The sequence below is a fragment of the Entelurus aequoreus genome, linkage group LG08, assembly GCF_033978785.1.
Source record: "Entelurus aequoreus isolate RoL-2023_Sb linkage group LG08, RoL_Eaeq_v1.1, whole genome shotgun sequence".
Classification (NCBI taxonomy): domain Eukaryota; kingdom Metazoa; phylum Chordata; class Actinopteri; order Syngnathiformes; family Syngnathidae; genus Entelurus; species Entelurus aequoreus.
This window is the reverse complement of record NC_084738.1, coordinates 41,224,564-41,238,205: the sequence shown is the minus strand read 5'-3', so window position 1 is coordinate 41,238,205 and position 13,642 is coordinate 41,224,564. Positions and strand designations below refer to the sequence as shown.

Genomic DNA, 13,642 nt, shown 5'->3' with positions numbered 1-13,642 from the left:
AGCCAATCAGCGGTGACCTCACCTTCTGTGAAAGAATGTTTCCAATCCAAGCGTTTAACGCCAAATACAAACATCACATTGCTCGGCCTGCTTATAAATCATCTTTAAGTGGTTGAAAAAGTGCATGCGATCGGAGTGATAGGACGGGAGTAAAAAAATAATAAAAAAACACACACACAAACGCGGCCTTTACCTGCGGAGTTGGCGCGGAAAAGAGGAGAGGGAGGGGGCAGGACAGGAGGGGGGTTGCGACAACAAAAAAAAAGTCGATTTACCTGTACACCAACTTCTGGCAACTCGCTCCCTCTTATCACCTGCTCCGACTTGAAAGTCCAGTTCCACCAGGCAGAAGCGTAGAGGAGGCGAAATATGTCACAGGAGGGAGACAAGTAAGTGATCGCGCCCGCGGAGACGATCTTTGACACTATGGACCGTATGGGGATCGACTTTTCTGGCTTTTTGGATTGATTTGGCGGGGGGAGAGGGGGAGGCGAAGAAATGTGGAAAAGTCAGGTTGCATTTAAGGAATTGAGTTGCTGATTATTGTGGTCGCATCCCTTCGTGGGTCACGCGTGATGCGGGGACACGAACGAGGGAGGGCAATTCGCCATTTTTCAGGAAAAAGGAAATACCTTCACGAATGCATGGCGTGGATCTATTTTGCATTTGCACTCCATATGTACTCTAAAAGTGACTGCTGTGTAAACATGATGGGGACTATACCAAATAGCAAACGAGGTGCGGTTAAAAGTTATTTTTGTGCAATGTGTGAGCAAATAAATATGCTTGAATGTAATTATTTGGCCATAGAATTCATGTTTTAACAACATGGGAGTTGATGTTGCATGCAGACGTCATCCTGCAACAGGTGCCTCGCACTGGTGATAGAAAATGCCCATCTGCTCATTCCATCAGCTAGTGTGGAGGGTCAAATAGTTACCATGGTTACCAAGATAAGGTCTCAGGAAGAGATGTGTGCATGGAGACACAAAGTCTGTAAGGTAAAACACAGGATGTGTCAACAGTGTCATCGCTTATTTAAACGTGCAACACTTGCAGTCTGAATCGTTGTGCTTTAAAGCGCCATTCCTGTAACGGCAGGCGCACAAAAAGGCCCCGGGGCGGGCTACGGTGTTATCCAAAGGCGTACTTCTAACGCAGTATGCTGATATCGCTGGATGTGTGGCATGGTTGACACGTCCCCATCCTCGTTGGCCACGCTCGGAGACTATGTTGTGACAACAACGAGTGTTTAACTGCTCTGTGATCTGCGCCAAACACAACGTATACACTAAAGAGGGAGGGGCCGACCCACATGTTTACACGCATGTACACAAACACACTTACACTATCTCACTAAAGTGAGTACAGCCCTCATAGTTTCGCAGGTGTGCTAAAGTACGGCAACACAAGTGAGTAGCAAGGTAAATGGAGTCTGGCCTAGGGCTGGGCGATATGGCCTTTTATTAATATCTCGAAATTTAAGGCCATGTCACGATACACGATATATCTCTCGATATTTTGCCTTAGCCTTGAATTAACACTTGATGCATATAATCACAGCAGAATGATGATTCTATGTGTCTACATTAAAACAATCTTGTTCATACTGCATTAATATATGCTCATTTTAAACTTTCATGCAGAGAGGGAAATCACAACTAAGTCAATTTAGCAAAACTGTATTTATTGAACAGTTATTAAGCAGTGGCACAAACATTCATGTCATTTCCAAAACAGAAAGTGCAAGATTGTCAGAGACATTTTAAAACAAGCTATTAGTGCACTTTTGCGCATGATGTCACTAAGATGACATATCAAAACAACACTAAATTAAAGTGCACTTTTTGTACCGAACACCACTACAATAGTTTAAAACAAATAAAGTGCACTTTTGTGCATGATGTCACACAAGATATTTCAATAACTGTCAAATAAAAATGAGCTGAATAATAGGAAATCAAATAGTGTATGTCCTTCGCTATGTGGTAGGTTCCTGCGGACGTTATCTCCTTCTGTTGTTGACTATTTTTTTCATACGGTGTTGATGTGGAAATTGTTGCTTGGGCATTTTGTGGGTGTGGCACCGGCCGAGATGTTGACATGCGGAGTTTCAAGCACTCCTTATTCTCTAGCGGGTGACTTTTCAAATGATGCTACACATTAGCAGTGCTGCTACTTTTTGTAGCAAAGCTTTTGTCGCATAATTGTTCAACATATTCCTGCTTGAAGCCAAACCACCGCCAGACGATGGACCCCGTGCTGTTTTTCTTGGGAATTAATTCTTCCTTCATTTGTTACCAGATTCGCACCTTCTCATATTACCACTCGCACTTCTCCGCTAGCATCACTGCTAATGTTACCATGCCGCTACCTCTCTGCTCCGCGAGGGCGCATGACGTTGCACATGTGACAGTATGTGACGTATGTAAGAAGGTGCGCTTGTTTTATGTCTCTGTGAGAAGGAGAGACTAGAAAGAGTGAAAAACACCTGTAGTGTAATGCCCGCAGCTAAAAGCAACTGCGTGAGAACGTATACCCGAATATCCCGATATAGTCATTTTCTATATCGCACAGAGACAAACCCGCGATATATCGAGTATATTCGATATATCGCCTAGCCCTAGTCTGGCCTACAGTTAGGCACGGTGATGATAGCGTGCACGAGTGCTGCCGGCACTGGAAGAGCTGCGGTTCATTGAGGCGTAACATGAATTCCAACATTCTACATTCTTATACCTACTATCGCTATCGTGGTACTTAGTGGGCTAAATCTGGGGCCCTCTGTACTTTATTTCTGTACAAGCTGTACACTGACTACTCTCAAGGATGTCTAGTTTACTTCCCATTGCTGGGTTGCAATCCGGGTTTTAGGTGGCGGGCAAAAGTTCCATTAGGCTCCTGTTTATTTACATGTATTAGTGTAGATTTGGGGGTATTTTGAAAGGTTGAGGGGCGAATATACGAGCTATCATAAAATATATTGAAATGGAATAGCGTGGATTAATACACTCTTAAAGGCCTACTGAAACCCACTACTACCGACCACGCAGTCTGATAGTTTATATATCAATGATGAAATCTTAACATTGCAACACATGCCAATACGGCCGGGTTAACTTATAAAGTGCAATTTTAAATTTCCCGCGAAACTTCCGGTTGAAAACGTCTATGTATGATGACGTTTGCGCGTGACGTCAATGGTTGAAGCGGAAGTATTCGGACACATTGTATCTCAAAACAAACAGCTCTGTTTTCATCGCAAAATTCCACAGTATTCTGGACATCTGTGTTGGTGAATCTTTTGCAATTTTTTTAATGAACAATGGAGACTGCAAAGAAGAAAGCTGTAGGTGGGATTGGTGTATTAGCGGCTGGCTGCAGCAACAGAACCAGGAGGACTTTGAGTTGGATAGCAGACGCGCTATCCGATGCTAGCCGCCGACCGCATCGATGATCGGGTGAAGTCCTTCGTCGCGCCGTCGATCGCTGGAACGCAGGTGAGCACGGGTGTTGATGAGCAGACAAGGGCTGGTCCAGTGTTTGGTTCGGTGTCTCCTGATAGTAGTATTATTGATCTGCTGTTTATCCTTCCAGTCAGGGGCTTATTTCTTTTGTTTCTATCTGCATTTAAGCACGATGCTATCACGTTAGCTCCGTAGCTAAAGTGCTTCACCGATGTATTGTCGTGGAGATAAAAGTCACTGTGAATGTCCATTTCGTGTTCTCGACTCTCATTTTCAAGAAGATATAGTATCCGAGGTGGTTTAAAATACAAATCCATGATCCACAATAGAAAAAGGAGAGAGTGTGGAATCCAATGAGCCCTTGTACCTAAGTTACGGTCAGAGCGAAAAAAGATACGTCCTGCACTGCACTCTAGTCCTTCACTCTCACGTTCCTCATCCACGAATCTTTCATCCTGGCTCAAATTAATGGGGTAATCGTCGCTTTCTTGGTCCGAATCGCTCTCGCTGCTGGTGTAAACAATGGGGAAATGTGAGGAGCCTTTCAACCTGCGACGTCACACTACTTCCGGTACAGGCAAGGCTTTTTTTTATCAGCGACCAAAAGTGGCGAACTTTATCGTCGATGTTCCCTGCTAAATCCTTTCAGCAAAAATATGTCAATATCGCAAAATGATCAAGTATGACACATAGAATGGATCTGCTATCCCCATTTAAATAAAAAAATCCATCATCATCATCGAAGTCGACTGTTGAAGTTACTACTGAACCGCACTTCCTTCGACACTCACCAGGATTTAAAGTAGAAAAGATTGGAGGCACATCACATCTTTACATCTTGAGAGGTTTAAACATTAAGCATTAATCTGTGAAAAACAATGTTAGACTAATTCATAAGTAACGTATTTGATTGACATTAACAAGTGCTGTATAAGTTGTGTTCACCTGACGTCACGTCCGGTTCCTTTAAGTGTGTGAGACTCGAAATGGTGGGCCAGTGAGCATCTGCTGGGCGGGATTTTTCCTTTCTCGAAGAAAAATGCTCTATGCTTGCATTGTTTTAGGCTGTTTGGAACCGTTCAAAATGAATAAACGTTTCTTCAGTTCCCCGAGAGGTGATCAAGAATGGCGTAAGAGTGCAACTTTTTACGAAAAATGACAAGAAAAATCGCACGCACTCCAGTCCAAGGGATCAGAGTCGAAAAAAACACAAGTTTTCAGTGATCACTTCTTTAAAGGTTTATTCAACTTACCTCCGTAAGTTAAATAAACTCCTAACTTACCTTTTAGTGTTAGACAGGCCTCCTCTCTTCCTGTTTTTAAATCGCTCTTAAAAACACACTTTTATTCCATGGCCTTTAACACTCTGTGATCTCCATCCTGCTATGGCGTCCCATAATGCACCTGCTGTGAACCTGTTTCTATTTTTTATTTTTTATCTTTTTATTTTTTTTATCGTGCTCTGTTTGTGTTGTGTTTGCTCGTTTTTTTTGTGTTATCTTTTAACCTGCCTATTGTACAGCACTTTGGCTACCCCTGTGGTAAATTTTAAATGTGCTTTATAAATAAAGTTGATTTGACTTGATATACTTTTAAAATTTAGTATTTCCAATTTAAGTATTACCTTGATATTATTTGTATTTTATCTTGTTTGGGAGTTATTAAAATGCGTTTTTGCTAAAAGTGTTTTGTAAAGCACCAACTTAGTGAGTCTAAATATAAGAAAGCAAATGTGAGCAAAACATAAAAGAGCTTTTACCAAAGGCTACAATCATAAATGAAGCTTTCAGCACATACACAATGTTGCCATTGACAGTTATATTTTGATAAAGACAGGGAAAACATGCTTACTCGTAACAATGCGTGCAACAACAACAAGGCAACAAACATGGCCGAAACTTACAATGCAATGCAGTTACAGTGAGCGGTAGCCGCGAAGTTAAATCATGAAATGCAACCTTACCCGAGCAAAAACGATGCATGATTTATCCGGGAGAGTCTTGATACCAATTTCCTTGACCCAGCCACGTACAAAGAAGTTGTAGACCACCATGCTTTTCCAAGTTGTCATCTGTTTTGTCGTGTTGAATGATGTCTGGAGCACCAGATGGTTCGACATGTCTGGGACAACTTGGCAATGGGGCTTCACACGTCATCGTTTCCGGCTCCTACCCGAAATAAAGCAAGCCTCGATACGCGCTTCACGGAAATGCCCCCTCCATTACTCGACACACGCCTCGAATCCTCGGCACATTTGGTCCCATCACAACTTGGAACAGCAGGGCAAAGCGGCATTTTTTTACCTCAAACTCTTCACTTACTAACGCGTTTCCTACTTTATTTATCACTAGGCTCGAGCTCGTTTTGCCCTCCATTTGCATTACACCGCAACGAAGCAGGGAAATTACAAAAGCACGTCGAGGGAAATGGCTCTCAAACATGCCGCTTTCATTTGGACATTCCTCGTGTCTGCAGCAATCACTTTGTAAAAGGTTGGTTTGAACATTTGGTTAATATGAGAAACTTTCCGTGATGTAATTGAATTAATTCTTTACTACATAGCTAGGGTTTTGAGAGAAGAATTAAGTATAAACTAGGACAAGACCTCATTATTTTGTGTTCTTTTAAGTTATGTTAAGTTTGCTATGCCTAAATATAACTACGAGGACCTCTGATTGTAGAAACAAACTAACGTCATGTTAAGTTCCAGTAATAAATATTGTGATTGTTGGTCCACTATACCTTATTTCCGTTGTTGATTTTCAAAGCAAAAACTAAAAGCTTAGTTGTGGCAGCAAAGCCAAGTGCTTTATTCTATGTGGATCATCTTTAGTGCTATTTGTTAGCATCAAGAAAATATCCTTAACAGTATTAATGAACTAGATTAATACATTTATTCAAGGCCCAACAGCATACTAAATCTTGATATCGCTAAATATTGTTGAAAACCAAACATTGCAAAAGGGGCATCAACAGACAAAATATGAAATTCACACCATTAAAACAACTGCAGACATGAATTGTAAATGACAGCGAAATGGTTGTACCAGCTGAAAATCAACTGCAAAAACTATCCATTTTTCTTATTAGCATCACGAGCACAGCAATACGGCACTCGTTATTGTCAATCAAGTACTTTACTTACCAATATTGACTTTCATGGATTAATGCTTGATTTGTGGACCCCTCCATTTGTAAAGTTAAAGTTAAAAGTACCAATGATTGTCACACACACTAGGTGTGGTGAAATTTGTCCTTTGCATTTGACCCATCCCCATGTTCACCCACTGGGAGGTGAGGGGAGCAGTGGGCCGCGCCCGGGAATCATTTTTGGTGATTTAACCCCCAATTCCAACCCTTGATGCTGAGTGCCAAGCAGGCAGGTAATGGGTCCCATTTTTTTGTCTTTGGTATGACTCGGCTGCGGTCACTCACAAGTCACAACCTACCGATCTCAGGGCAGACACTCTAACCACTAGGCCACTGAGTAGTAAAGACATGGTGTGCTTCCAATCTTATTTTTTTAAAACCCTTGCCAGTGTCAAAGGAAGTGCAGTCGAGCAGTAACTAAAACTGTCAAATTCAGTGATCATAAATGTTTTTTAAATCTTCCGAAAATTATTTGTCTTAAAGCAGCACTAAGTAACTTTTTAACCTTCATTAAATATTTTCATAACTTTTGGGATGATACATGGACTTACAACTAGTTGAATGACACCTCTGCCATGGCCTGGGGGGGTCTGTAACATTTTCACTGGCACTTAGCAATTATGAGGAGGATGGCAGGAATCCTGCCACACAAAAAAGTACAAATGTACTGACTTGCTTTACGGCATACGTCACTCCCCATTTGCCTATTCGTTAAAAAGAGAGAAGTCGATGCGAACGCCTGCGTGCTGCCAGAAAACAACAAGAAGAAGAAGACCTACGTGCAATTACTGCTATCATGGCAGAAGCTACAACACAACCAAAGACACGAAAACCTTTGAGGAGACAAAAAAGGATAGTCAGGATCAACATTGTCCCGGTTTTCACTTGTGAGCTCAAAGACGAGGGGTTTCAGACTAATGCTGCCTTGCCTCTGCTCCTGCTAAACTAGTAACTGACTTCCGATGCTCAAATCAAAATAATAATGCCAATGTTAGATATCGGAAATTTGCGTGGTAGCAATAAATAGCCACCAGCGTGATAGTTTCACTGCTGCTTCCTTCGAAAAAAAATCTCCCGCCGGTCTTTCTTTGCTTTTGACCTGTATCCGCCCCGATACATTTTTGGTAGTACATCAAGATCAAAATGAACCAGAACTGAAAGTTCTTAAGAGGGGCTTTAAGTGACTATACATCCACACCATCCTACTTTAATATTTGTTCATGATAGCTTGTATATTTGCGCCTAAACCTTTCAAAATTCGCTCAAATCTGCCCTTATGCACGTAAATACACAGGAACAAAATGAGACTCTTGCCTCCACCTGAAACCCGGAAGTGCCTCTAGATCACATGATTGCAACCCAGCAATTCAACATCATTCCGGCACCCGAGTACAGTTCAAAACTTGGGAGATCAAGTGCAGCACATTCCTAAAAACACTGGAGTGCTCCTTTTGCAAACATATAACCCTGGGGTCCAAACCTGTGATTTACATAACTGAGGTGTTCCTCAAAGCGCCCTTTTAAGTCCTCCGCTTTCAGGTAGTTATTTTTCGTAATATGATTTATGCAACGAAGGTGTTGCTGTAATTTTTTTACTTCAGATGCAGTCAGCAGTCATTTGATCAATCAATCAATCAATGTTTATGTTTACTTATATAGCCCTAAATCACAAGTGTCTCAAAGGGCTGCACAAGCCACAACGACATCCTCGGCTCAGATCCCACATCGGGGCAAGAAAAAACTCAACCCAATGGGATAACAATGAGAAACCTTGGAGGGGACCGCAGATGTGGGGACCCCCCTGGGTGACCGGTGCAATGGACGTCGAGTGGATCTAGCATAATATTGTGAGAGTCCAGTCCATAGTGGATCTAACATAATAGTGAGAGTCCAGTCCATAGTGGGGCCAGCAGGAGATCATCTTGAGTGGAGACAGGTCAGCAGCGCAGAGACGTCCCTAACTGATGCACAGATGAGTGGTCCACCCTGGGTCCCGACTTTGGACAGCTAGCGCGTCATCTGTGGTCACCGAATCTGTGTCCCCTCTTCCCCAAAAGGAGAGGGGGGCACAGCAGAAAAGAAACAGCAGATCAACTGGTCTAAAAGGGGGGTCTATTTAAAGGCTAGAGTATACAAATTAGTTTTAAGATGGGACTTAAATGCTTCTACTGAGGTAGCATCTCTCGGCTACTGAGGTAGCATCTCTAACATTTACCGGGAGGGCATTCCATAGTACTGGAGCCCGAATAGAAAACGCTCTATAGCCCGCAGACTTTTTTGGGCTCTGGGAATCACTAATAAGTTGTAGTTCTTCGAACCCAGATCTCTTGCCGGGACATATGGTACAATACAATCAGCAAGATAGGATGGAGCTAGACCGTGTAGTATTTTATACGTAAGTAGTAAAACCTTAAAGTCGCATCTTAGGTGCACAGGAAGCCAGTGCAAGTGAGCCAGTATAGGCGTAATATGATCAAACTTTCTTGTTCTTGTCAAAAGTCTAGCAGCCGCATTTTGTACCAACTGTAATCTTTTAATGCTAGAAATAGGGAGACCCGAAAATAATATGTTACAGTAATCGAGACGAGACGTAACGAACGCATGAATGATGATCTCAGCGTCGCTAGTGGACAAAATGGAACAAATTGTAGAGATACTACATAGATGAAAGAAGGCTGTTTTAGTAACACTCTTAATGTGTGACTCAAACGAGAGAGTTGGGTCGAAGATAATACCCAGATTCTTTACCGAGTCGCCTTGTGTAATTGTTTGGTTGTCAAATGTTAAGGTGGTATTAAATAAATGTCGCAGTCTAGCAGGACCGATAATCAGCATTTACGTTTTCTTAGTGTTGAGTTGCAAAAAGTTAGCGGACATCTGTTGTTTAATTTCATTAAGACACACCTCCAGCTGACTACAATCCGGCGTGTTGGTCAGCTTTAGGGGCATGTAGAGTTGAGTGTCATCAGCATAACAGTGAAAGCCAACATTGTATTTGCGTATGATATCACCTAGCGGCAGCATGTAGATGCTGAAGAGTGCAGGGCCAAGAACTGAACCCGGGGGAACTCCACACGTTACCTTAACATAGTCCGAGGTCACATTGTTATGGGAGACACACTGCATCCTGTCAGTAAGATAAGAGTTAAACCAAGACAAGGCTAAGTCTGACATACCAATACATGTTTTGATATGTTCTAATAAAATTTTATGATTGACGGTATCGAAAGCAGCGCTAAGATCTAGAAGCAGCAACATGGATGACGCATCAGAATCCATCGTTAGCAATAGATCATTAGTCATTTTTGCGAGGGCTGTCTCCGTAGAGTGATCTGCCCTGAAACCGTACTGAAAAGGTTCACAGAGAGTGTTAGATGCTAAGTGTTCATTTAGCTGCTGTGCAACAATTTTTTCAAGGATTTTCGAAATAAACGGAAGGTGGGAAACCGGCCGGTAGTTTACCATGAAGTCAGTATCGAGGTTAGGTCTTTTGAGCAAAGGATGAATAACCGCTTTTTTTAATGCTAGGCGAACAGTGCCAGAGAAATGTCTTTACTTGTACTAGTGGTGTTCCTCAAGGTTCTATTTTAGGTCCCCTCTTTTACATCATTTTGGGCAGTTAAACAAACTTGTGTTTTACAGCAGATTCCTAAAAATACCAGAATGCTGTCATAGAGATGATTTTTGACCATTTTTCTGTCTCCTGCTTAAAAAAAGAGTGTTTCTGTAACTCCGATAAAACAAATAGACCAAAATCAAATGTCTACTGTAGAAGATGAATAAACAAAATAAGATTAATAGCAAGGGTATGAGTTCGGCCCCAAAAACAGTTTAGTTCAATGTCCCTGTCCTACAGCATTGTCCTTTATGGGGATATAATAAAACCACCTGCTGAAATGCGTGTGGTGTACTCACTTTTGTCCGATACTGGACAGCTTTAAAGTTTTGGCTGTGTGCGTCTCAACAGCAAGCGTCTGGTGGTGGTGGTACCCAACGAGAACTCCTTCCCGACGGTGCGGCGGGCCTACACCAGCGAGGATGAGGCGTGGCGGACGTACCTGGAGAACCCGCTGACGGCCGCCACCAAGGCCATGATGAGCATCAACGGCGACGAGGACAGCGCCAACGCCCTGGGCCTTCTCTACGACTACTACAAGGTAACTTCCTGCTGCTGTAGAACTTCACCCTAACCACAGGTTTTAGGTTCTAGAACGGTAGGAAAAATACCCAAATAATTACAAGTGTGGTGTATTGTAGTACACTATTTCTGACAATTTGTCTTCAGAAGAATGATAATATACATTCACTAATGTTCCCCTTGATGCCTTCCAGGTCCCCAAAGATAAGAGAGTCCTATCTGCTTCCAAAGTTGTAGAAATAACAGACGAACAGGAAAAAAGGTCAGCAAATAAACACACAAAGCAATGCTAGTGTTTTGTTGTAACGTCACAGCTAACGCAATGTGTTTATCCAGGACTACTTTGCCTAGCGGTGGTGATGTGCAGACCTTGGACAACCGCGTCCAGGTCCTCAAGACCGTCCCCGTCAACTTGTCGCTCAACACGGAGCAACCCGACGCCAAACGCGAGCAGTTTGCCGGGGAAGGAGGCGCGGCCTCTGTGGCCCTGGTGAAGGCAGAGGCGTACGCCCCGGTCTACATGGCCGGCGCCGGACTGCACTACCGCACAGACGGGGAGGAGCCGGCAAGGGTGGTCTACGAGCAGGGCCCCTACGAGGTGACCACCGTCAGTCACAGCGCCTACGCGAAGGAGGACCAGCAGAGTCCGCCGGACAGCCCCTTTGACGAGGACAGGGACGCGGTGGGAAGACTGATGATTGTTTTTGTTAACGGAGTACAGGATGCTTCAAATGTAATGTTTTTTTTTCTTTAATTGTGCAGAAACTGCTGTTAAGATCTTTAAATACATAACATTTTCTATCAAAACAAAGTACATACTGATACTACTATAACTACTAACTAGTGCTGTCAAATTATTAATTTTTTTAAAAGTCAAATTAATCACACTTTAGCATTTGGAATAATCATAATTAATTTGGATTAATCATGATTAATTAGGATTAACTCGCTTGCACAATTTAAATTTAATATTTAGACATAAATGCAATTTTATTGTCAGAATGTCATACAGGAACATTTTTAGGTGCATTACTTGAATGCACGTCATCTATTTGCAAAAAACTTGGTAACCTTTTAATTTAAAGTCTTGTCTCGGTTTATTTAGAAACAAAATTTGCCAGCAAGCACAACAGAAGGTGTAGCAACTCCGCGCCGCCTTGAAGGTAACCATTCACGGTTAAGGTAAAGAAGCATGTGCAAACAAAGTAAATTGTGTGATTAATCTGCATATATAGATGAAAAATAGGATAATTGTTTGTAATTAATCACATTTGTTAACTTATATAATTTTTGACAGCCCTACTTACTAACCTAATTTTTTCAAAGGCATCTTTGAGGACATTCTAGGTAAAAAAAATAAAATGCCCAAAAGCTGTTATACATATATTCTTAAAAATGCAGTTAATTTAAAAAATATTAATTGTTTAATCAGGACAGTGCACATTGATGGATTTACAGATTGTTACTCATTTACATCTGATCTCCATCTTATTGAAATGTTGCACTCAGAAATGTTGATTTAAACTACTGTTAATTGTTTATTCATAACAACTAGGAAATGCTCTAACTATTACAATAAAACAATAATCATATTGTGGGCAGCTTAAATGAATGAAATGCAAAAAAAAGTAATATACATAACACTGCATGTACAAGGTAAAGTCATCTCCCTTTGCTATTATTAATCACAACTGTGTTTGAATACAGCGTCATACAATCAGTTTTAATGTGATATCAAATGTTTAGCTTATATCCATATAAATAGGTAATTATAACAACTGTAAAGTACTGAGAAAGTCTCAAATGTGTTTGAATTTGACCTGAATGTAGAAAAAGCTGTATAACAATGTGTGGACAGTTCCTTTTTTGGGCTAAAAGACCTTCCCCTCCCTGTGTTTTTCCACAGAAGTACCACACGCCTTCTTCTCTAGCTTCAGACGACTTTTTATTCCAGCAGGAGAGAGTGTAAGTCACCACGCAGTATGCAAATATAAAAGAGTGTTTTTGTGTGTGTGTGTGTGTTTACACTATGTTTGACAATCTGTTTTTTTGTGCGTGGAGCAGTGACAGCTTCCAGTACACGCTGGACGCCACGCGCTCGCTGCGCCAGAAGCAGGGCGAGGGCCCCATGACGTACCTGAACAAGGGCCAGTTCTACGCCGTGACGCTCAACGAGCTCAGCACCAACAAGCGCCTGCGTCACCCTATTAGCAAAGTTCGGGTGAGCGCCATCTCTCTTTGAATAGGCTTTTACATAATTTAGCATGGTCACCTTTAATCTTTTACCTTTGTGTAGTGACATTGCATGAAATAATTCCAGTTTACAGTACATTTCTCCATTTCCAGTTCAAAACCTGATGCTTTACTTGTACCACAGCTAGCAATTGCCAAAAACATAAATGCTAACTTCCTTAGCATTGTGCTGTATTCTCCTGGTCTGAGTTGCAATAAAGAGGGTCAAATGAAGAACTAGAGCACAGACTTCTGCCAAGGCCAAAAGTAAAAACATTTTTTAATTTGAGACTTATTGTTTGTTGGACCGTTTGTTTGTTAGCTAGCAGGCTACTTACTGTTATCTGCAGTATACTCACATCCACATTTGAACTGGGACTACACCAGTTATTTACAACTTGTGGCCTGGGGGCCAATGAATGACACCATGCAGGTCATTGAGTTAAGTTCAAAACTTGGGAGACTAACATTCAGGCAGCAAATTCCTAAAAACATTAAAGTGCTTGTGTTGTAAAGTTAAAGTACCACTGATAGTCAGACACACAAGGCGTGGTGAAATTAACCTCTGCATTTGACCCATCCCCTTGTTCCACCCCCCTGGGAGGTGAGGGGAGCAGTGAGCAGCAGCGTTGGCCGCGCTCAGGAATAATTTTGG

General features: G+C 41.9%; 1 protein-coding gene across 2 annotated transcripts in view; it reads left to right on the top strand.

The window, feature by feature from the left end:
- Positions 1 to 208: 208 nt before the first annotated feature.
- Positions 209 to 13,642, top strand: part of grhl2b (grainyhead-like transcription factor 2b) — a 39,331-nt gene continuing 25,897 nt past the window's right edge. The window contains exons 1-6 of one of the 2 annotated variants that reach the window (XM_062055007.1): positions 209 to 389; positions 10,585 to 10,774; positions 10,950 to 11,017; positions 11,092 to 11,488; positions 12,662 to 12,720; positions 12,820 to 12,976. In XM_062055007.1, the coding sequence (XP_061910991.1) occupies positions 370 to 389; positions 10,585 to 10,774; positions 10,950 to 11,017; positions 11,092 to 11,488; positions 12,662 to 12,720; positions 12,820 to 12,976 (891 nt within the window). In that variant the 5' untranslated portion in view covers positions 209 to 369. The remainder of the gene's footprint in view (positions 390 to 10,584; positions 10,775 to 10,949; positions 11,018 to 11,091; positions 11,489 to 12,661; positions 12,721 to 12,819; positions 12,977 to 13,642) is intronic. The other variant, XM_062055008.1, reaches the window with a different exon arrangement.